The 25,362-nt window shown below is 42.5% G+C and overlaps 2 protein-coding genes across 2 annotated transcripts; one reads left to right on the forward strand and one right to left on the reverse strand.

The window, feature by feature from the left end:
• Positions 1-3,603: 3,603 nt before the first annotated feature.
• Positions 3,604-7,561, forward strand: LOC136449735 (probable protein phosphatase 2C 28). The gene is made up of 5 exons (XM_066449901.1): positions 3,604-4,052; positions 4,340-4,778; positions 5,222-5,589; positions 6,186-6,422; positions 6,961-7,561. The coding sequence occupies exons 2-5, from the start codon at positions 4,457-4,459 to the stop codon at positions 7,231-7,233; spliced, it is 1,200 nt and encodes a 399-aa protein (XP_066305998.1). The 5' UTR covers positions 3,604-4,052; positions 4,340-4,456; the 3' UTR covers positions 7,234-7,561.
• Positions 7,562-8,452: 891 nt separating this feature from the next.
• On the reverse strand, positions 8,453-11,450 carry LOC136449744 (protein CHAPERONE-LIKE PROTEIN OF POR1, chloroplastic-like). The gene is made up of 3 exons (XM_066449911.1): positions 11,083-11,450; positions 9,936-10,296; positions 8,453-8,808 (listed from the first exon to the last, which is right to left on the reverse strand). Exons 1-3 carry the CDS (start codon positions 11,380-11,382, stop codon positions 8,633-8,635), a joined length of 837 nt encoding a protein of 278 aa, XP_066306008.1. The 5' UTR covers positions 11,383-11,450; the 3' UTR covers positions 8,453-8,632.
• Positions 11,451-25,362: the final 13,912 nt, after the last annotated feature.

Raw genomic sequence — 25,362 nt, forward strand, 5'->3', positions numbered from 1 at the left:
TTTTACATGGACGGACGAGAGAACGAGCGAGCCCTATACGTGCGTCGGTACGTGAGTTATGACTGGTCGACGGCGACGCGGGTCAGGCTGGCGCGGTGGCCGGTAGCGGCGGCAGCCGGAGCCGGTGTAGGGCACCCGGGCATCATCGATCGAGCACCCGGCCCCGAAGGGCCGGTCCCGGCGACGGACGGCACCCCGTGCATGCAAACACGACACGGTGCCGGTCCGTCCAACCCCGCGGTCGCGGGCGCACGGGGACCGGAGATTGGCCGGCGCGCGCTGTGCGGGGCGGGGACTAGCTGGCGCGGAGCCAAAGGGAATGCCGCCAGCACCACCAACCCCGGCAGGCAGAGGCACCTCGGCGCGACGCGGCGGCACCCCGACCCCCACCCGGGCCGGGCGCCCGACAGGCGCAGCCTGTTCGGTTGGCTGATTCGTATCGTTGCTGGTTTGTGAAGAAGTACTGTTGACTGGTTTATGTGAGAGAAAAATACTATTCCAGTTAAAAATTTATGATCGTTTACGACACGCCACAGTCAAACGAACGGGCTCGGCTAGGTGCGCGATTAGGCCAGGCCAGCCATCCGTCCGTTCGCCCGGCGCGGCTGGGGCCGGCATGCACGAGCACGAGCACTAGCACGAGCACGAGACGAGGCTACGACTCGACCAGAGGCGCGAGCTGGGTTGGACTAGTGCCGGGCGTTGGGGGCTGTCATGCATGCATGAGTGGGGGTGGGGGCAGAACTGGGTGGGGGCTGGACCAGGCCGCACTGTCACGACCCAATCTGGGTCGCTCTCGCCATCAAATCCCACGCATTTTCTTTTTCTCCCCCGGAACCTTTCCACCCCCAACCCATTGACCCCCGGCGAGACCGGCACGTACGCCGTCCCCGGTGCGGGGGGGAGCGTGTCATCGCGGTGCTGACCGACGCACGCAACGCAACTCATGCCCAGTTCGTATGGGCTGATAAGCCTCGACTGAGACCGTTGGCTGATTTGTAGCCATGACTAAAATTAACGTTAACTGATTTACCGTGACAGAAAAATGCCATTCGTTTATCGAAAAAATACGGGCACGTCGATCGAGCAAAGTACTGCCAAAAATACGCCTTCGTCTACTCGTCTCGATCGCCGTCACCCCGTCGATCTTTAGTGGCGCTCGATCCACTCCAACCCGATTTGACAACGCAAGGTTGGTTTTTGACTTTGTGATTGTATTAGTGGGTGACACGTCGTCGTTCTCCGGACCTGAATTCTAGATAAGCTGTTCGGCCGGAATGATTTTCACTGTTCATACTGAAATTTTATGAGAGGAAAATGCTGTTTTGGCTAAAAAAATAAGCCAAACAAGTCGGTTTGTTGGTCAGCCGAACATCACCCATTGATCCACTCAAACACTAGCTGCTGTCAAAGACTCAAAGCCTGAACAGGGGGGTCAGAGAAAAGAAAACTGTAGATCAGCTTTCCCCATGACGATTGACGACGCCTTCCAGCAAATTTCTAGGAAACATGGGTTGAAATAAAACCCCTTCCAGGTACGAACAAGTCCTTCTCCAAAGAAAAAAGGGTACGAACAAGTCATGGTGAATTGTACTAATGTTTTGCGTTTTGATAATTGGTAGCAACTATTTATTTTAAACGTAGTCGTTGGTAGCAATTGACTGTAATTTGTAGTAGCGCGCATATGAAACTAGGGGGAAAAAACTACACTGCCTTACGCTGATTTCAGTGGCTAAACGACATGCGCGCCGTGCAATGGGGTCGCGTATACACGCACATCTGATTATGACGCGTTGCCGCCCCCGAGAGCACAGCTTGTTGTTTTCCGCGAATAATGGCGGCCATCTCGCTTCTACACTTTTCTGCAAACACCATCATTCCATCTTTAGTTGGAGGTAACAGAAAACATGTCACTGGCACGTCACGATCCCCAGATCTAAGCTAACAATGGCCGCCCCGGAAACGGAACGCCACTCGTGCTGGTGCTGCCCAAGTTTGCTCCTCCATCTAGCCATCTACGTCCCCCTCTGCCCGTCTCATCTTCTTCTCATCTTGTCAGCAGATCGACCAAGCTAATTGCGTCGTCTACAAGACGGCGAATCGGTTTCTTCTGTTCCCGAAACTAGCCTTCAGAAATGTATCTGCAGTCTGCTACGTGCATCTGCAGCTGCGACAACGAACAAAGAACCTGCTCTTTGGAACACTGCCGTGCACGATAGTAACAGCTGACGAGGCATTGCTACGGCCGGCCCTGGAAGTGGAATCTGGGCAGGGCAGGTCATCATGCAGGGCGCACGAAGCTGTGAATGCGGAGCGCTGCGCTACGACTACCGTGCTAGTGAGTGCAACCACTCACTCACTCACTCAGCTCAGCTCGCGAATGATTTTCAGGCTTGTTTTTCAGCGAGAAAGTTTTTCCAACAAACAACTGAGAACGGGTAGGGGTAGTAGTACAAAGGAACGCGATAGGGACCGCAGCGCACACACCTCTGTCTGACCCGTCCAAAGGCCCCCCCGGCCCTATCCTGTCCGGAGCGAGTCACCATTGCGTACGCGCCCTGGTCATGTTGTTTGGCATCTCCCGGTTCATTCTTATCATTCCTATGCATTCCAATAATAATCCGATGCTTAATAACCATAGTCCGGCAAGCTAGCTCTCTTTTTACAGCAGCAAGTGCCCTGAAATGACACGGGATCGTTCAGTTGTGACGATGAGTGTTTTGGAGCCTGTGCGATTTGTTGTTTGCTAAAAAAGATGGATCCACCCACTTGCCGTTCTGAAATATGTGAGCAAGTTTTTGAAATATTGCCAATGGTGGCGGTATCATCATAGTATCATAGTATAGAAAGCAACCCTTTAACCTAATTATTAGAGCCTATGAAATTTCTTGTCATGCTAAAAGAGGAACCACCCATTTGCCCTTCTAACATGTGTAAGGAAAGTTTTTTCAAATATAATCGATAGCATCGTACTACAGAAAGCAACCCTTTGACCTAATGCTCAGAGAAACAACATATCATCTGAAGATACTCTCAAGTTGTTTGTACCCTTGTAAATAGTAGAACAGAAGTATCTTAATGGTCTATTTAGATTTTTCTCTCTTTTTATAAGCTGCAATAGTTGCGGAGCTAGCTCATGAGCCTTTTATATCTCTAGTGGTCGGATACTTAATATATGTACCGTTTATATCGGTTACAACTCTTTTTTTGGCTAACTTATAAAAAAACCAGAAGGATCCAAGAAATGTGACAAGAGAAAGAAAGACCCATTTTTGGAATACAAGCTTACCTTGAACTATGTTGGAATGCATCTGATTTTCTGCAGTGTTTGTTAAAAGAGCCAATGAAATTGATAAAGTTGCCCCCGCATCTGATTTTCTGCAATATCTGTTAAAAGAGGGGCCGTGAATGTAGGAGTATTATTTATGGCAGTGCAGAAATAAGAAGGGCATTACTCCCAGCACCATCACAATAAGGGCATTAAAAAAAGGTGCTTTTGTTGCAGTGGGTGAATCCAATGTGGAAACTGATTTCAGGGACCGAACAAAGGCCCTACGCCACCACCAGTCAGGCAGTCACACACAAATTAGGATTGGTAGAGCCCATCCCTGCGCCCTGCCTTGCTGGCTCTGACCTCTCCCTCTCCCTCTCCCCTCCCCTCCCCTCCTCCCTCTCTTGTTGCTCCCCCCTTCTTTTATTGGGGTTTTTTGTCGTCTTGGATTTGCGCGTGTGCTCACCTGGGCGCATACTAGTCTCTGCATCAGAGAGGAGAGACCTCCGAGCTGGGGCTCTTCAACATATAGATTGGGCAGAGCTGCCTGCCGCCTGCCGGGAGAGAGTGAAAGAGAGAGAGAGCTCAAGGGGGGCAAAAGGAGAATTTTTTATCCAGCTTCTTAGCTTGATTCTCTTTGATCCCGGAGAGCAGCCGCCAGTCCAACTAATCCTTGCTGTTGGCGTGCCCGGGCTTAGATTGCTCACCAGATCTGAGGCACCTGCTCGGTGGATTCCAGGAATCCGAGCACGAACTCGACAGGGGAGTTCTCAGGGAAAAGGTGAGCCCCTTTTTCGTCTCCCTCCTCATCCGCCCACCATTGCCAAACTGTCCGTCCACCACTGGAGTAATCGCGTACTCTTAACTCCGATTGTTAAGCTTCAGCTGCTGCCTCTTGATCTGTTTCTGCTGCCTACACTGGACGACGCTTGATGCATACGAGATAATGAGTTGGCCGCAAGTTTCCTTTGATCCCAGCATACGATCCACCAGCTCACGCGCGCACAAAAATTATTGACTTTTTTAACTCGCTTTGATTTGATTGCATCTGTTGTTTCGGTTGCGCAGGGGAGGAAGGAAGAGGTTGAAAGGGCGGTGGAGATAAGACTATAAGCGCGAGCTGGGTCCCTTCCCTTGAGGATGCCGTCAAGAAACCGCGTGGAGGGGAGGGCGATGAGATGAGGGATGCTGGCCGCGGTGATGGACTACTTCAGCTCCTGCTGGGGCCCGCGATCTCGTGCCGGGCACCGGGGCAAGGGCTCCGACGCCGCCGGCCGGCAGGACGGTCTCCTCTGGTACAAGGACGCCGGCCAGCTCGTCACTGGGGAGTTCTCCATGGCCGTGGTGCAGGCCAACCAGCTGCTCGAGGACCAGAGCCAAGTGGAGTCCGGATCGCTCTCCCTCGCTGACCCCGGCCCGCAGGGTACCTTCGTGGGCGTCTATGATGGCCATGGCGGCCCGGAGACGTCCCGGTTCATCAATGACCACCTCTTCAACCATCTCAGGAGTAAGGACTCTCGATATGTGACAGTTACTGCTGATTGATGATTCCTCTTTTTTTTTTTTTTGGCTGCTTAGTTTTAGAAGTACTGATGATGAAGCAATGATCAAGTCCCAACTTTTTCTGTGTTGCTTCGATTATGGGTTGCATTTCTGTGACTATTAGCATGATGATGATGCTGACTCTGTCTCAAAAAGTGCATTTGTACTTATTGCCTTCAGAATAGAAATGATAATTAGTTTGGTAGATCTGATTGGTAAACATGCATACGATGATTGGATATTGGATGGCTGTTGGAGTTGTATTATGGTTATCCCAGTAAAATGAAACACCGATTTATTTAATTATCTAGCTTGGTTCTGATACTGTCTTGACTCGAGTGTGTTACATTACTTATTCTTAGTTTTCTTAATCTGTTCAGTGTACTAAAACTATTTAGTTTTTTCCAGAATTTGCAACTGAGCACAAGTGTGTGTCAGCGGACGTGATCCGGAAAGCTTTCCAAGCAACTGAGGAGGGCTTTCTTTCTCTAGTAAGCAAGGAATGGTCTATGAAGCCTCAGATTGCTTCAGTAGGCTCCTGCTGCCTTGTTGGTGTAATCTGTGCTGGGACACTCTATGTTGCAAACCTGGGCGACTCACGTGCAGTTCTTGGAAGGCTTGTTAAGGCAACTGGAGAGGTTGTGGCCATGCAGTTGTCATCGGAGCACAATGCGTGCCATGAGGAAGTTAGACAAGAGCTGCAAGCATCACATCCTGATGATCCACATATTGTGGTTCTCAAACACAATGTTTGGCGAGTGAAGGGTATCATCCAGGTAGACAAAAATCTGTACCCTAGATCAGGTTGCTAATTTTTCACTCTTTGATGTACACACGTCTAGCCAATTAATCTTTGAATTTTTTTGAACTTTTGACGCCATCTGTTGCTCTCATCATAATCCCACTTTCCTCTTTGTGGGGAACTAATAATGACTTCTATATATGCATTATATCTCATAAGTTAGGTATCAGGTAAGTTCTCATTCCTAGAGCTAAAGTTGTCTGCATGCTTTATAGTTATGTCATAGGGTCCATCATCAGCTGTCAATAATCAGTGTGATACTTGTCATATATCTCAAAATTTATGCGGATGGTAAGATGTAACTTGTGGTTCAATATATTATGCCACTCACTAATACTATCTGTCCTCCCCCTTAACCCTCATTGTCCAGGCTTTCACTTTAGTGAAAGGTTAGTGCACCAACCATAAACAGGAGAAAACGATGTATTTAGTGCTGCTATTGTTTATTTCTTCATTCACAAAACCATCAAACTAGCTTGCACCCTCAGGTTCTATTGTTGGTTCTTATTCATGTAGTCCTGTCAATATACTTTCTATGATATTACTTATGAGGTGGGGTCATATCTGCAGATCTCAAGATCTATTGGAGATGTATATCTAAAGAAACCAGAGTATAACAGAGAACCTCTTCATAGCAAGTTTCGGCTTCGAGAAAGCTTCCAGAAGCCGATTCTTAGTTCTGAACCTCAAATTACTGAACATCGAATACAGCCAAACGATCGGTTTGTTATATTTGCTTCTGATGGTCTATGGGAGCACCTCAGCAATCAGGAAGCAGTTGACCTTGTCCAAAGTAGTCCCCGTAATGTATGTTTTCTTCTCTTGTGCTACAATTTCTATGAGTTGAAGTCCATTTTTCTTTCAAGGCTTAATACTGTTCCATCTAATTGGGTCTTTGATGAATCTATCCTGAGTTATGTTGTGCTTTTATTGGATAGCATTAGCAATTCTCTTAGATTGAAAGAACGAATTTAATTGATACTTTGACAATTTTTTGTGCAGTAAGTAAAATATATAAAATAGACTGCAGATTCAGCTTTTGAAATACTAAGTTGAATGAATCGAGTGAAACCGGAATGTTGCAATAAAACAGACACTTAAAATGTGGATGTAACTCACAACTTGGCATACAAGCTATTTACCTAATTTGGATTGCAAAGCTTAAGCATACCTGATACCTGTGAAAAGTGTATTTAATTAGTTCTTGTGAAATAACCCAGTCATCCTTGCATTGTAATACCTTCAAGTTTCTAACTGTCGATTTGTCAGCTTCTTTCGCCTATCGTTCATTTTCTAGTGTTCTTTTATTCACTTCCTCTGAAGCTGTAATTTCCTTTCCCCCCAGGGAATCGCTCGGAGACTGGTGAAAGCCGCGATGCAAGAAGCTGCCAAGAAGAGGGAGATGAGATATTCAGACCTCAAGAGGATCGACCGAGGTGTGAGAAGGCATTTCCACGACGATACAACCGTGGTTGTGGTGTTCCTGGATTCAAATGCCATGAGCAAAGCAAGCTGGAGCAAAAGCCCCTCTGTTTCGATCCGAGGGGGCGGTGTCACCCTTCCCGCGAAATCCCTCGTACCTTTCTCAGCTCCGGCACAGTTGAACAGCACCTACTGAAGTTGCTACTACTCTTGAAAGGAAGAGCACAATGCAGATCTGCAGGAGATGAAAAGCAGCGTTACAGTTATACCTGCTGTGTTGTTGCTCTTTGCAAAACTACTGTCTAGACTCCCGCCTGGTAATTAGTGTACTGATAGCGAGGTATAAAAATTAGATTATTTGTTAGCGACGCAAATCCTCTCTCTTTTTCTTCTCTCTATTCTTATCCCTTTTCTCTTCATCCTTGAGAGAACAGGTGGTTGTAAATTGTCCAGAACATGTTTTCCCTAATAGTCCATCATATCCCTGCTTTTTTCGTGTTGATATGAAGGCTGGCAGCATCACTGCTAAAGATAATGTTTGGGCGCGCATGATTTGACCAGTTCCGATCAAAACTTTTGATGATGTCTTGTAGCAGCACGTTGCTCTCATGAAAGTAGGTACTGAGCTGCAGGGTTTTATTTTTTCTTGACAATTTATTTAAGGGAAGATCTGGACGCGTGGCTTGCCCGTTCATAGGTTGATCCGATTCGTGATTTCGCCGAGAACAGGTAGCAGCGTCACTGCGTCAGTGATTTGACATTTAAGGAACAATCACACGGTGCCCACCGATTTTGTGACCCTGATGGCTCATGGCAGCCTGGCAGGTCGGCACACGACACCAGTGCAAAGGGATAGCCATAAGTGAAGCTGTTTTGCTGACGGAATCGGGCTTTGCTATCTCATGGGACAGTGATCCACAAGATTAGGATCAGCTCAATCCAAAGTCAATAGATGTTCCTTATAAAAAATAGAGGTAAAGAGGTTCCTTATAGGCTGTGTATATGTGGAAAAAACAATAACATTTGACAAAGAAAACTAGAGGTTAAGATGCAAATGATTATGCTGAATGTGTGTAATGTACGTTGTATGCAACGTTTCAAAAAGAAAAGAAAAAGTTTGCACGTTGTATGCAGCAGGTTGTAGTTTAACATAAGCCCACAAAGGTCGATGCACGAGGAACTCGAGTCATGTGACTTGGAGCCATTCTCGGAGGGCAGCAAACCTGATAAACTCGCCCTAATTTGAAAGACAACAGAACGGCAACTGTATACAAAGCTCATGTAAAGGGGCTGCCCGATGGCTAAGGTCTCCAGCCAGGAATCAGTACATTCCAGACTCCAGAGTATTAATCCAAGAAATCATTCTGCAAGTCTGCAACCCATACAAGCTTCTTTCAGAAAGATTGAGATCGAGCTTGAGAGAACTAGATACAGGTGGATCTTTATAAGGGACAGAGATGTCCATGTATTGTTTGCTATACACAGCTGCTACTTTCATCTTGAGCGGAAAATAAGCATTTCCCTGACCCTTTTGAAGTTTGAACACGATCCATTTCAGTTAATTACATGCCAAGTTGGCAGCTTGATTTCAGATCCTACCTAACAAACAGTGATACCAACAATTGGGAGAACAGAATAAATTCACTGACAACGACGGCGGGGGAGTGGATGCCTAGAAAGGGCACGATATCAACCTGCAGGAAATTCTCCACTGCAGATCCGACAGTTGCACCAGCTGCAAGTCCCCCGACAGTGATCAATGCAGCCTTACCTGGATACAGGACCACAGAAAGTGTTGATTGCATGCTAAATGTACACATGAAGATTGGTAGAAGAGCAGCATTAACCTAAATGTTGAACAAGATTTCCTCTCATAAGCAAACAATGTCATAATAGGCACAAAAGCCGGTAGAGGGTTTCTGGACTTATGTGCCAGCGAAACCCACATGCTCACCCACTGTCAGCACTCTATCTACACATGCAATTCATAATCAACTCCAGAGTACAGTAACATTAAATGGCTGAGATCAAATATTCAAAGGACTATAGTGCCAAGGTGCTAAAGATTATTGCAGACATGTATAGTTCTGTTTACCAAAAATCTGACATACTTTCTATTACAGTAACTGAATATCTGTATATGTTTCTGATGGGCTAATACTATGTGCACCATTAAGATTAGCTAACTTTTATTTTCATCAGGAGCCCATATCTCTTTGAACCAAATCTAACTGTCGCCCAAAACTAGGGACACACACAAGGATAATGCCGCCTGTTTGACTTGGTTACCAGTGTATATCTTGGGAAAACCACGCACCTTATCCAAAAGGCTGACATCGCATGGGACAGACTAGCATTGAATTATGATAGGAATAGCACCCTTTTGTCAATTATATAACCTGATGCGAGCAATCTCCTCTTAATCACCGCTATAGCCAACAAGGATTAAGTGGTGGATCTAAATGGCACCTTTCTTAGTAGTACTGTGGTAGAATCTCTGTGTTTTGTTACTATATCAGAACAAAATGTCTCCAATAAATTAAATGCTTGATAGGCAGTATTAGTTTGTATGAAAACTACCACGACAAAACTGCTTCAGAAAGCAAGAGGTAATATAGGTTCCATATATGATGAACAATGCACAACTTTACGCTGGGCTACACAAGTATTGCATCAGGGTATTGGCAAAAAAGGTGAATGATGTGACTGACTGTCACAGTTGATATGAATTAGGAACCCTTGCAGCTTCAACTTTAGAGAAACATTCTTATGCTTCTACAATAGGAATTGTGCAGGTTTAAAAACAGTGGCGTATAGGTTCCAAAACAGATGCCCAAATGTACCAACATAAAGCACTGGATAACATAGCTATAGGATAAAAGTGGTGGATCAATTTACCTAAGTTCATATTTTTCTTTGCCAGGAAGTACAGTGATGCACCAAATCCTGTTGCTAGGATAAAACCTGGCACATCAGGGCTAGTGTACGCAGATGGCAAAGACGTCGAGCTTCCACTAGCATAGGTGAAAACCATTAGTGCACCATAAACACATGACTGGATGCCCAAGCCGCTCGAAGATGGAGTCTCGAATGTAATAGGTGCATTCTTCATTGTTGCCTGCATCCACTTTGGGACTGTCCCAGCTCCTGCACTCTTTACAGGTTTAACATCAGCATAGCGGATGCTGTTATTAGCAACCTTTCCAGCCCTCCGCTGTGATAAGCTCTGCATAAGCAACATGTCATAGGCTGCTTCGACCTGAAATGAAGAAGGAAATGGGAGTCAAATATGGCACCAGAGAAGCGTATGAGATTGGATGACTGTTCATTTGAGAAACAGCCGTAACTACTTGTAAAACTGTCTCGAAATAGACAGTTCAGAAATCAGGGAAGGATCTGAGGAACAGACACAAGCAAGTGTAGTTATCAAGAGTACGACTTGAAGAAGAAAACAAGAAGGAAATAGAGCTAGTTTATTGGAACAAGAAAGACTATAAATAAATGTCATAAAATAACAGTAAGATTGCATAAAAAAATTGAGCACTAGGAACATGCGAAAACAAAGTTCCCAAATTTTTTATACTCCGTTTCCCACTCCTACGGAACAGGCTACTACCTCAGAATATGGCAATTCATATATGACCGTGAGATCATCTCCACTGCATAGCCCTTTTAGATATCACGCATGATGCATCGCACATTCAAAACGCACGAACCAATGAACAGCCAGTCCATCACCAACCTAATGAGCTAGATAAATTCATCATCCTTTACCTCCACTGTAGTACGAATTGCTTTCATAAACAAATTTTGCTTCTGCATTTGGAAAGTATTAGGCAGAATATATGGCAACAATCCCCATCGTTTCACACATTCCCGAATGCTCCAGGCGGCTTCTTAATAAGTTAATACTAAATTAGCAACTTCAATCGGAGGTACCAAGGATGCAATAAAGAATCGCCTTATTCCCCTAGCGGCTGAGCACAACAAAAGGCGGGCGCGAACGGAATATCAAACGAGTGGGGGGAGGGAGAGTCTCGGGGACCTGGGAGACGGCGTCCTGGTCGTCCTTGCAGGAGGCGAGGACGGAATTCTTGGCGCGCAGGATTTCGTCGAAGGACGCGCCCTCGGCGACGCCGAGCAGCTTCAACGCGCCCTCCACCGTCATCTCGAACGGCGCCGGCGAGGAGTCGTCCGCGCGGGAGGCCGATAGGCGCGGCGTCCTCCACCGCGAGCGCGGGAACGCGCAGCACCGTCCCGAGGCCAAGGCCGCGTGCCCGTGGAGCAGGGGAGTGCCGCCGCCGCCGCCGCCGCCGCTGAGGGAGAGGGCCGTCGCCGTGGCCATTATTTCTCCTCGGCTGCGCTCGCTAGTCTGGCGTGCGTGTGCTCTGTTGCTCTGCGCGTCGGCTTCTGCTGTCGCGGATGATTTTTTTTTTCAAGGCCCTCTCCTGACGGGATAATTTTGGGCCTTTTTTGGCAGGAAGTTTTGGATAAGCTTTCCAAGTTCCAAGACGGGCCATCATTTTATTCTTCTCTAATAATCAGCGGCGAATATAGGATTTTAGCTTAGGTATGTCACTCAAAAAAAATATATATAATTCGATAAATCTATTTTAGCAATTCAGTAATAATTATAATTTTTACAGTGTGATTCGATAAATTCAAGGATTAGATTCAGACCATCCACTAAATACAATATAAATAGTTCAAATATAGGCATAAAAGAGTACCAGAGACTTACAATGCTATTTTTCTCACTCATTTATTTGACGCTTACCAAGGAACATGAATATCTTGACTATATCATTTTCATCAACTTTAAAAAAACATCTCGCTCAACGAAAGTGACTAGACAATCATTCAAAAGGCTAAACAATAATTTTCTATAAAAACCTGAAGATCAAAGATTAAATTACTGTAAATATTGCAGACGAGACGTACGAGAAATAGACGACGATCCTCCAATTCAGAGCAGGGCGGAGGGCGGCAGCCGGCAGGCACAGGGGCAGGGCGGCACCGACTCGACTCACCTGGTCAGGGCGTCAGGCGCGGGCAGTGTGTTCCTCCGTGGCTCCGTACTTAAATTAGGAAACTGAAACGTGGCTTCATACTCAAACTAGGAAACTGAAACGTCGTATACAGAGTCAGAGACTCAGAGTGCGCATACCGTATGGGTTCACTTGCCGAGTGGGCCGCGTTACATGGGCCTCCCGTCATCAAGCGATGGTGTCCAGGTATGCTTTTTCATTTTTCTTTTTTATAAATATAGTGTATACACTATATTATATAGTATATATATACTACTTGCCGCCGGTTTTGCAGGGTATGCCGGTACATACCTGGCATACCCTGTGGCTCCGCCGCTGCTAATAATTGCCTTTGGATGCCACTTGGAAATATTCTTCTCCTTAAAAAATGAATTTATCTTTTTTAATTAACGCGGGACAATGTACTGACAACTTAGTGTTTGGCTAGGCTCCTCCTAAAGAGCTCCTCCGGAGGAGGCGGGCCATAATTTATGGCTCTCCAAAACGGCTCTGACTTCTCTGTTTCGAGTGAAAAATGACTCCTACAAAATATTTGGTAGGGCTCCTCCGGAGGTTACCAAACAGACCCTAAATATCATTGATAATTTGCTAGAAATGTGCAACATAAATTGCAGCAATGGTGATAATAAAATACAGTATATGATTCTAAAACAATTTTTCGTAAAGCAACAAAAATGGGTATGAGCTTATTTTGTGATATTGAGAAGTTTATAATATGAGATGAGATACTCCATCCATCCAGGAATATAAGACATACTTTGAGCGGAGAAAAGATCAATTTTAACCAACAATTACTCAAATTATATATAAGTTTAGGACACAACTTATATTATTAGATTTATATTCAATTGACTTTGAGATTATATTATATTTTTAAAAATTGAAAATATATTGTATGACAGATTAATGGTCAAATTCCATTTTATATGCCTTTTTGTTTGTCAAAGTACCCCTTGCACTCCTGGACAAAGGGAATAGGAAATACAAGGCATAGTTCCTCCACTTTACTGTCGAGATTTAAGTTTTACAATCTTTAATCAATAATTTATTAAGAATTAACTATTATAATATAAATTTGATACGGTTAGATTCCTAATTGATATATTTACAATAACAAACAATATAATAAATAAATGAATGGCTAGAATATGATTTTGAGAGGCTGCACCATGTCATATTGTGTTTTATAAACGAGACTAGTTCCAAGAGAGTATAACTAATATGTTTCCCTTTTAGGCGATAATTTATACTCCCTCTGTCCAAAAAAGAATGTAACTACGGGTTGCATGCCAGCAAAAGTTATTCACGCTTGACTAAATTTCTAGTGAATACTATTCACATTTATGGCTCCAAAATAATTTATTATGAAAATACATTTCGTAATTAATCTAATAATACTTATTTGATATCATAAATATTAATATTTTTTATCTATAATTGATCGAATTTAGGATACTAAACCATGACACTGTGCTAGAATTGCATTCTTTTTTTTGACGGAGGGAGTATATACTATCTTCATTAATTATTGTAAGACTTGTTTTGACTATATATGTGGGCATGTTATGTTAAGGTCGTCATAAACGAACAAAGGGGAATGCTAGCGAGTGACATGACACTTGCGATTTTCAGAATACGGGTTACAACTTTTAGTGGATTTTAATATTTGGTGACTGTTGCCTTGTCTTCTTTTTATTTATTTCCATGTTTTCTTTTGTTTTACTTAGAGAGCAAGGGAAGACGGGAATGCTTGCTTTATTTTGCTTGCACGCATGAGAAAACTTGTCACAACGGAGTTTATTTTACGCAAAAATGGAAGCCTTTCGATGAGGCCAAAGTGATAATAAATGGAGACAAAACCTGAATGATAACATTGGCATCATTGATCATTGTTCAAAATGCTTTATATTTCTTTTTTTAAAACATAATACGGGTCACATGCTCAAATCACTCTGTTTACGTTGATATTTTAGTTTTTATAGAACGGCGGATGCCCGTGGCTACGGTCCATTTTTCCACGTCCATGCATGGACCCACTCTGGCCGGACGTTGCGTCTCGCGGCCACGCGGGGGCCAGGCCGCGTGCTCGCACGGGAACCGTTCGCGCCCCTCCCCTCCCCATGTGCATCTCATGTGCAACATCTGATCTACTTTTAAAATATTCAGAAGTAAAACTTCCAACATACAAAAAAAAAGAAAGATAAAACACTTTAAACATATGACTGAAACACTTAAAATATTGCAAATATACACAACATGCAAACAAAACACTTGCAGTATATGTATGAAAACATATGTAACATCCAAAAAAACACGCTTGCACTAAAAAACAAAGAAAACATTGGGAACAGAACTTTGCAATATACGTGTACAACCATTGCAACATATATAACATCCTGATCTACTTTTGCAACATCTATATAAAACGTTTGCAACATAACTCTAAAACATTTTAAACACTAGAAATAAACGCTTGCAACATACGTTTTTAAGCGCAACATCTACTTGTTGCTTGGATGAAATATAGGCTCATCGACACGGAGCTCGACGTAGGTGCGGAGCTCGGGGAAGAGAGATGCCAACGGGCAAGTGGCTGCGTGGCTCTGTCGAGTTGCTGCGTGGGTGCGGTCCCATGTGGCGAGGTGCCTGAAAGCTCTAGTTTGGTTTTTAGTGAATTGATAAAACCCTATGTGCTAACATATTTCTCTAGTGATCATAAGATAGATAGCATTATTCCAAGTGGTGGAGCAAATGAAGATCATGATTGATGGTAGTGATGGCCATGGTGATCAAGTGCTCGGCTTGGAAAAGGAGAAAGAGAAAAATAAAAACCTCAAGGCAAAGGTGAAATCCATATGACCATTTTGTTTTGGTGATCAAAACACTTAGTGAGTGTGATCACATTTAGGATCGATAGTTGTACTATTAAGAGGGGTGAAACTCATATCAAAATACGGTTATCAAAGTGCCACTAGATGTTCTAACTCATTGCATAAGCATTTAGATCTAGTGGAGTGCTAACACCCTTGAAAATATTTATGAAAATATGCTAACACACGTGCATAAGGTGACACACTTGGTGGTTGGCATATTTGATCAAGGGTGGCGAAGTTGGTAAAGTGGTGGCTTTGTTTTTTCACTGACCGGACTCTCGTTCTGGAGTGAAGACTCTAGTTTGGTTTTGATAAATTTATGAAACCCTATGTGCTAACCTAGTTTATCTAAGTGATTATGAGATAGGTAGCACTATTCCAAGTGGTAGATCAATGGTGAAGATCATGATAATGGTGTGACCATGGTGATGATCAAGTGCTTGGACTTGGAAAAGAAGAAAGAGAAAAACAAAATGCTCAAGGCAAAGGTATAAGTGGTAGGAGTCATTTTATTTCAGTGATCAAGACACTTAGCGAGTGTGATCATATTTAGAATCGATAGCTGTACTATTAAGAGGGGTGAAACTCGTATCAAAATGCGGTTATCAAAGTGCCACTAGATGCTCTAACCCATTGCATATGCATTTAGTATCTAGTTGAGTGCTAACACCCTTAAAAATATTTGTGAAAAATATGCTAACACACGTGCACAAGGTGATACATTTGGTGGTTGGTATATTTGAGCAAGGGTGGAAAAGTTGATGAAGTGAAGAAGATGATTTTTCACTGAGAAACAGTGACCGAATGTAGGTCACGTGGTGACCGGACTCGGAGGTGCTGCGTCCAATCAATTATAAAATAAAGTTTGGCACGCTCGGCCTCTGTCTGGTGCATGACCGGACGCTGGGGTAAAAGATGACCTGACTCGACACTGGTGCCTCCGGCCAGGCTGACGTACGCTGATGTATGAGGTTTGAGTGAGCGTGGAGAAGACCTGACTCTAGGTGAGTCCGGTCAGTAGAGATTGGACGCGTTAGGTCGGTGTTTAGGCGCTCGGGGAGCTATCTAGAAACGACCTAACACGTGGGCACTACGGTTGATCAGTGTGTCCGGTTGTGTGTTGCCGACCGATCCTGTGTTGGACGCGTCCGGTCATCACTTAACCGTGAGGGCGCTAAGAATCAACCGTTGGGATCAGGCGACTGACGTTGAATCCAGAGATCACGTGGACAAAGAAGCACGACCAAACGCTGGGGGCCTACGTCCGTTCAGTGTGACCTATGCGTTCAGTTGCCCTGTGAAAGCTGAGGGCAGCGAGCCAAAAGGTACTTTAGTGGATTACTCGTGGCTTGTATGATCCTCATCTTATGTTGGTAGTTCGGCACCCTATTGAGGGTTTGGCATGTGATGCCAATTAGCGTGTGAACCTCCAAATGAGTGAATCACCACAACAAGGACTAGCTTGCCGGCAAGCAAGTGAACCTCAGTAAAAAAATCTTATGTCACCTTGTCCGAGGATTTTATTGGTTATCTTGTGATTGATTGGCTTCATCTTGTAATTGGCTCATACTTTGACACGTCGGTATACTAATCGCCATCCTCTCTTGCATTACATTCCTAGTGTGTAAGCTAAGCTCTTTAGTGTAATTAGTTTTGAGAGCTAGCTTGCGTCGGGTCTAGTGGTTAGTGAGGCTCTTTAGTTAGGCATTGAGAGCTCACTAACTTAGTGTATTGACATAGCCATTGTATGGATAGACTATAGCAACTAGAATTATGGTAGATAACTTGTATTTTTAGTAGGCTAGTGCAACACTCGCTTCGTCGTTTATTTGACTAACCACATTGCTCAAGTGTTATAGAAATTTTTATAGGCTATTCACCCCTTTAGCCATTAGGACCTTTTCAGTTGGTTGTGCAGCACCCGGTTGTGGGTTAGGCGTGTGATACCTATTAGCGCGTGAACCTCTAAGTGAGTGAATCGTCACAACGAGGACTAGCTTGTCGGCAAGCAAGTGAACCTCGGTAAAAAATCTTAGTGTCATCTTGTCCTAAGGATTTCTTGGTATTCATTGTGATTGATTGGTTCCATCTTGTGATTGGCACATTCCTCAACACGGCGGTATAAATATCACATTCCCTCTCTTGTATTTACATTTCTAGTATTTGTTACGCTTTTTAATGTAATTAGTTTTGAGAGCTAGCTTGTGTCGGGTCTAGTGGTTAGTGAGGCTCTTTAGTTAGTCTTTGATAGATCACTAACTTAGTGTAGTGACATAGCATTTGTGTGTGCATATAGAAACTAGAATTGTGGTATGTGACTTGCATTTTAGTAGGCTAGCGCAACATTTGCTTCGCCTCATAATTATCTAACCGGTTTACTAAGTGTTGTTGTAAAATTTTTTGATAGGATATTCACTCCTCCTCTAGCCATTAGAACCTTTCAAGTGGTATCAGAGCCGTGGTCACTGTGAATTGAGGCTTAACAACCTTCGGTGTCAAAATTGCTCAAATCAACAACACTAAGAAGTCACCCCAATTTGATGGTTCTAATTATCCATATTGGAAGGCTAAGGTGACAACATACATCAAGTTAATCAATAGAAAAGTGGTGGAGACCAAGATTGAGATTGCCAATGAAGAGGCTCCCACCACCACCGAAGAAGTGCTACTCCAAACCAATGATATTGCTCTTAGTGCCATTCATATACATTGGATAAGAGGACATTTGAGCAAATCAAGAACATTGAGATGGCTCATGAGGTATGGAAGAAGTTGAAGGAGTGATTTGTGGGCACTCATGCCATGAAGGGTGCCAAGACATACATTCTCAAGGAAAATTTTGCAAGCTTCAAGATGAAGGATGATGAGAGTGTGCCGAAGATGTTCCATAGGCTTCAAGTGCTTGTCAATGATCTCAAAGAATTTGGAGAAGAAGTGAAGGATAAGGACTTCTTCCACAAGTTCCTAAGATGCTTACCTTCGAGATTTGACATATTGGTCACTATTCTAGTGAGGAGTGGTTTAGACACTATGACACCAAACCAAATGTTGAGTGATGTGATGACCGATGACATCTATAGAGATGATGATGAGAAGGAAGATAAGGAGAAGAAAGATGAGAAGAAGGATGAGAAGAAGAAGAGTGTGGCGTTCAAAGTTGCATCATCCAAGGGCAAGGCAAAACAAGAATCATCAAGTGAAGATGAAGATTTGAGCTTTGATGAGATAGATGATGAAAAGATGGCTCTCTTTGTGAAGAGATTTGACAAGTTCATGGTGAAGAAGGGCTATCGTGCTAGAAGAAAGAAGTCTTCATCCAAGAACAAGGAAGATACAAGAATGTGCTTCAAGTGTGGAAGCAATGATCATCTTGTTGCTCAATGCCCATACAATAGTGACAATGATGATGATGACAAGAAGAGCAAGAAGAAGGACAAGAAGGAGAAGGACAAGATGACCTTCAAGAAGAAGAAGAAGGGTGGTTCATGTGTGGTCACTTAGGATAGTGATGCTTCCTGAAGTGATGATGATGATAGTGATGATGACAAGACCACCAAGAAGAAGGTTCTTACAAGCATTGCTATCAATGAGAAGCCTTCTCTCTTCGACACTTCATCGACTTGCTTCATGGCTAAGGCCACTAAGGTATAATCTTGTGATGATGGATGTGATGAGGTACATGATAATAAAAGTGAAAGTGATAATGATGATGAACCCACTAAAGATGAACTAATTGATATGTTAGAAGATGCTAAAGAATATTTTGACATTAAGAGAAGAGAATGCAAAGACTTGCGAAAGGAACTAAAAGCCCTTAAACAAGCCTTTGATAAGCTCAATGCATCTCATGAGAGTCTAAAGGAAGACCATGAGAAGCTTGATAAGGCTCACAAGAAGCTTGAAAAAGCTTATTCCTCTCTACTTAATGAGCAAAATGAGGAGCATGTTGTAACATATGACAAAGGCTTAACTTATGATCTAATTGATGAATCATTCTATAAGCCTATCATTATTGCTCTAACTAACCCATCATGTAGCTTATCATCCACTTCCACCTCACCTATAAGTGATGGTTTCACTTGTAATGCCTCACTTATGGTTAAGAATGAGACCTTGAAGAAGGAGGTCAATGAACTCACTCTTACCTTAGGCAAAGCCTATGGTGGAGAGGACCACTTGCTTATGTGCTTGGGTAGCCAAAGAGCTTCTCTCTACAAAGAGGGATTGGGCTATACCTCCAAGAAAGGCAAAGCGGCCTTTGCTCCTCACAAGACTAATTTTGTGAAGAATGATGGTCGGTTCTGCACTAGTTGCAAGCAAGTTGGTCATAAAGAGCATGATTGCAAGAATAAGAATGCTAATATATCCTCGATTAAGCTTGATTCTTTCTATGTGCTTACTATGGGTACTAATAGTATGAAGGCTAAGTTCATTGGTGCATCATAGATGTGCTCAAAGAAGAAAGCCATTTGGGTACCAAAGAGCTTAGTGACTAACCTTCAAGGACTCCAGCAAGTTTGGATACCTTAAAAGAATTGATCTTCTTTTATAGGTCAATTACAAAGCTAGAGAAAGACATTGGGTTCTTGATAGTGGGTGCACTCAACACATGAACGGCGATGCAAGAATGTTGAACTCAATCAACACCAATGATAGTAATGGCTATGATAGTATCACATTTGGTGACAATGTCAAAGTCAAAGCCAAAGAGCTTGGTAAGATTACAATATTCAATGACATGAGCATTTTCAATGTGTTACTAGTAGAGAGTTTGAACTTCAATTTGCTATCCGTGGCTCAATTATGTGATATTAGATTCAAATGCATATTTAGGGTAGATGATGTAGAGATCATAAGTGTAGATAGCTCTAATAACTTGATCTTCAAAGGTTTTAGATATGAGAATCTATACTTGGTTAATTTCAATGCTAGTGAAGCTCAATTGTCAACATGCTTGTTCACTAAATCTACTATGGGTTGGTTATGGCATATAAGGCTTGGTCATGTTGGAATAAAACAATTAAATAGATTGGTTAAGCATGACTTGGTTAGAGGCTTAAAAGATGTTGTATTTTAGAAGGATAAGCTCTGTAGCTCTTGTCAAGCCGGCAAATAAGTTGAAAACACCCATTCTAAAAAAACATAATGAGCACTAGTAAAGCATTTGAGTTGTTGCACATGAATTTGTTTGGGCCAACACAATATACTAGCATCGGTGGAAATAAATATGGCTTCGTGATAGTGGATGACTATACTAGATACACTTGGGCATTCTTTCTAGTGAACAAGAGTGATGTGTTTACAACATTCAAATCATTTGTCAAGGGCATTCACAATGAGTTTGAAACAACCATCAAGAGAGTAGAAGTGACAATGGTAGTAAGTTCAAGAACATAAGAATTGATGAGTTGTGTGATGAATTTAGAATTAGACATCAATTCTCGATCAAGTACACTCCATAATCAAATGGCCTTATTGAGAGAAAGAATAGAACCTTGATTGACATGGCAAGATCAATGTCGAGTGAGTACAATATGAGTCAATTCTTTTGGGCCGAAGCTATCAACATGGCTTACTGTTGTAGCAACCGCTTATATTGTCACCCTTTGAAAGGGAAGACACCATATGAGCTCTTGAATGGTAGAAAGCCCAACATTGCATATTTTCGGTCTTTGGTTATAAATGTTATATCTTGAAGAAAGGCACTAGATTGGGTAAGTTTGGGAACAAGTGTGATGAATGATTTTTACTTGGATACTCCACTACAAATAAAGCATATAGAGTTTGGAATTTGGAAAGTGGTACTCTTGAGGAAGTTCATGACGTGGAATTTGATGAAACCGAGGGTTCCTAAGATGAGAATAAGAATTTGAAAGATGTAAGAGGCATTCAACTTTCAAATGCCGTGAAAAATATAGATGTTGGTGAATTGAGGCCTAGACAAGTGAATGATGAAGAAGATGATCAAGTGCAAGAGCTCTCAAATGTTCAAGTTGACACTAATCAAGCAAGTATAAGTGGCTCTCATGACAATGTGCAAGATCAATAAGTAGCTAGTACATCATTTCAATCAAATGAGCAAGCAAGTATAAGCAACAATGTTCCAATACTCCAACCAACCAATATAGTAAGAGATCATCCATTAGACACTATAATTGGAGATATTGCTATAGGTGTGCAAACTAAATCAAGATTGGCTTCATTTCATGAGCATTTCTCATTTATGTCATCCTTTAAACCAAAGAACATAGATAAAACATTAAAGGATATTGATTGGGTGAATGCTATGTATGAAGAATTGAACAACTTCATTAGAAATAAAGTATGAGAATTAGTGAAGAGACTAAAGGGACATAATATGATTGAAACCAAATGGGTCTATAGAAATAAGCAAGATCAAGATGGGATAGTAGTAAGGAACAAAGAAAAATTGGTAGCACAAGGTTACATCCAAGTTGAAGGTCTTAACTTTGGAGAAACATATGCCCCGGTTGCTAGATTGGAAGCAATTAGAATCTTGCTAGCCTATGCTTGTGCCCACAACATCAAGCTCTATCAAATAGGTGTTAAGAGTGTATTTCTCAACGGCTACATCAATGAAGAAGTATATATTGAGCAACCTCCTAGTTTTAAAGATGACAAGAAGCCTAACCATGTATACAAGTTGAAAAAGGTATTGTATGGCTTGAAGCAAGCACCTAGAGCATGGTATGAGAGGTTGAGGGACTTTCTACTCTCTAAAGGGTTTATGATGGGCAAGGTTGATATCACTCTTTTCACCAAAAAGATTGGCAATGACTTGTTTGTGTTGAAAATCTATGTTGATGGTATAATATTTGGATCAACCAATCAAGACTTTTGTGAAAAGTTTGAGAAAATGATGGCTAATGAGTTTGAGATGTCCATGATTAATGAGTTGAGTTACTTCCTTGGTCTTCAAATCAAGCAATTGAAGAATGGTATATTTATGAGTCAAGGCAAGTACATCAAAGACATGATAAAAAAGTTTGGCATGAACAAGAGCAAAGCCATTCGTACACCAATGGGAACAAATAGAAATTTGGATAGTGATGCAAGTGGCAACATAGTGGATCAAAAGTTGTATCGGTCTATGATTGGAAGCATACTCTATATGACCGCATTAAGGCCGGATGTCATGTTTAGTGTGTGTGCATGTGTGGAAGATTCCAAGCCTCACCAAGAGAAAGTCACTTGAAGGCTACAAAATAATATTGAGGTACTTAAAGTATACGCAAAATGTTGGTTTGTGGTATCCTAAAGAAGCAAAGTTTGAACTTGTTGGATATTCGAACTCTGACTATACAGGATGCAAGATTGAAAGAAAGAGCACCTTAAGCACTTATCAATTATTAGGAAGATCACTTGTTTTATGGTCATCAAAAAACCAAAATAGTGTTGCATTATCAACCGCCAATGCCGAATACATATCCGCTGTTAGTTGTGCACAAATTTTTTGGATGAAGGCCACCTTAAATGACTTTGGAATCAAGTTCAAGAAAGTGCCATTGCTATGTGACAATGAGAGTGCAATCAAGCTAACCAACAATCCGGTTCAACATGCAAGAACAAAGCACATTGATGTTCGCCATCATTTTATTAGAGATCATCAACAAAAAAGGAACATTTGCATTGAAAGTGTGGGCACCGAAGATCAACTTGCCGATATATTCACCAAGCCATTGGATGAGAAAAGGTTTTGTAAGCTAAGGAATGAGTTGAACATATTGAATTTTTCAAATATGTGTTGATGCACCTCCACTTATATGACATGCCCCTTCTTCGAGCAATCCAAGGTAAAAGTTGATTGACATAGCATACATCCTTTGCTAAGGACTTATTTAGAGCATCTAGTCATTTCTCATGTCCTATAGGCTCATTCATGAAAATCAAATAAATTTAATGTTTGTATGGTACCACTATTGCTTCTATGCTTGACTTGATCTAGTGGTAGCATATGACATGTTTGTGGGCTTATGAACCTAGTGTTTGATCAAGAAAATAAGCTATAAGTGTTTAACTCAACATGGTACAAGATAACCCTTGAAATGAGGTATGAAGAAGCAAATCCTTGGATTAAACTGAGTTAAATATCTTAGGCAAGTGCTCTAGATTGAACCAAATTTGGGAAAATAACTCTTGCTCCATTGATTGACATTGATAATCTTAACCTATCTAAAATTGAACATTTGTGGTCATCGATGACAAAGGGAGAGAAATTGCATAAAGATAAGTTTAAATGACAAAGGGGGAGAACTTTGACATAGGGGGAGAGATATGACAAAGGAAAGTGATCAATTAAAATTTTGCGCACACAAAATTTTGAGCACTCAAGTAGGGGGAGCAAGCTCATAAACTTGTTTGATGCATTTGAATGTGAATTTTATAGTTTGCTTGCATGGCACAAGTTTTTAAATTAAAATTCTATGCTTGTGTGGTGTATGCTAGTTGTAAGTTTGAATGATTAAATAAAAAACTAGTATGCATAGGTGATAGTTAGACATGCCTTGCTTTGTTTTCACAAGTGGTGCTAGAACCTTGTTTCTAATGATGATCTCACGAGGTATCTAGTTCTTGCCTTTGCAAGTGGTATCTAACTAACAATGGTGCTAAGGATGGTATATTTGGTGCACATCGATTGGTATCACGCTTCAAAGGTCCATCTCTTATACCTTAGTATCATTTGGTAGATATTACTCTCCCACAACTCAAATCTAAGCATATGTGCATGCTTCAATCCAAACTCTTAGCATATATGTAGGGGAGCAATTGCTACCAATTGGGGTTCATGAAACTTGTCCATATCCTTTTACACATGGTAAATATGCTTGGGCAAGCAACATGGATTCAATTGAATTTCAATTCATATATTTGTGAAAGAGTTGCCATCAATTACCAAAAATGGGGAGATTAAAGGCTCTAGTTTGGTTTTGGTAAATTAATAAAACCCTATGTGCTAACCTAGTTTATCTAAGTGATCATGAGATATGTAGCACTATTCCAAGTGGTGGAGCAAATGACGATCATGATTGATGGTGGTGATGGACATGGCGATCAAGTGCTTGGCTTGGAAAAGGAGAAAGAGAAAAACAAAAAGCTTAAGGCAAAGATGAAATCCATAGGGCCATTTTGTTTTGGTGATCGAGACACTTAGTGAGTGTGATCACATTTAGGATCGATAGCCATACTATTAAGAGGAGTGAAACTTGTATCGAAATACGGTTATCAAAGTGCCACTAGATGTTCTAACTCATTGCATATGCTTTTAGATCTAGTGGAGTGCTAACACCCTTAAAAATGTTTATGAAAATATGCTAACACATATGCACAAGACACACTTGGTGGTTGGCACATTTGATCAAGGGTGGCAAAGCTGGTACAGTGGTGGCGCTGTTTTTTCACTGACCGGACTCAGAGAGGTGCGTCTAGTCATTTATAGCAGTGAAGGTCTCGATCTCGGTGAATGATCGAACACTGCACAGTGTTGGTGACCGGACGCACCGGGTGCATCCAGTCATGCTGGCGTACGCTGATGTGGGTGACTTTGCGTGTGCAGTGAAGACCTGACGTAGTGGTGTGTCCGATCGAGGGGAAGTGGACGCGTCTGGTCATGTTTTGGGTGCTCTGGAACCTCTTTGGAAGTGACCAGACGTGCGAGCGCTAGAGTTGATCGACGCGTCCGGTCTCTTGTTGGTGGTGCACGGGGTTGTGTTGACCTGACGTGGCGCGAGAGCATCAGGAGGTGGCTGGCTGCGTCCGATCACCACTTATGCACTGGCGCGGTAGCAGTTGACCGTTGGAATCGGATGGCACTCGTTTGAAGGTGGGACACATGGCAAAGATCCTACGACCAAACGCTGGACCAGTTGCGCCCGGTCGCTCTAATCGGCGTGTCCGGTCAGCGCGAGGCAGGCTGCCTATTGAGAGCTAACGACTCTATTTTGTGGGCTCCTATTTAAGCCTTATGACCAGCTCAAGCTCACCCTCTTGGCCATTTGCATTGACATAGCAACCTTATGAGCTTAGTGAAAGATCCTAATGGCTAGAGGGGGTGAATAGCCTATTAAAAAATTCTACAACAACACTTAACAAACCAGTTAGACAATTATAAGGCGAAGCAAGTGTTGCGCTAGCCTACTAATATTGCAAGCCACCTACCACAATTCTAGTTTATATAGTTTCTATTTACACAATGACTATGTCACTACACTAAGTTAGTGTGCTCTCAAAGGCTAACTAAAGAGCCACACTAACCAAACTAATAAGCTCTCACAACTAGCTACAATAAAGAGCTTGACAACTAGTTTGCAGTAATATAAAGAGAGTGAGCAATTTGTTTATACCACCATGTCAAGGAGTGAACCAATCAATCACAAGAATGAATAC

Source organism: Miscanthus floridulus, chromosome 1 (genome assembly GCF_019320115.1).
Source record: "Miscanthus floridulus cultivar M001 chromosome 1, ASM1932011v1, whole genome shotgun sequence".
Classification (NCBI taxonomy): domain Eukaryota; kingdom Viridiplantae; phylum Streptophyta; class Magnoliopsida; order Poales; family Poaceae; genus Miscanthus; species Miscanthus floridulus.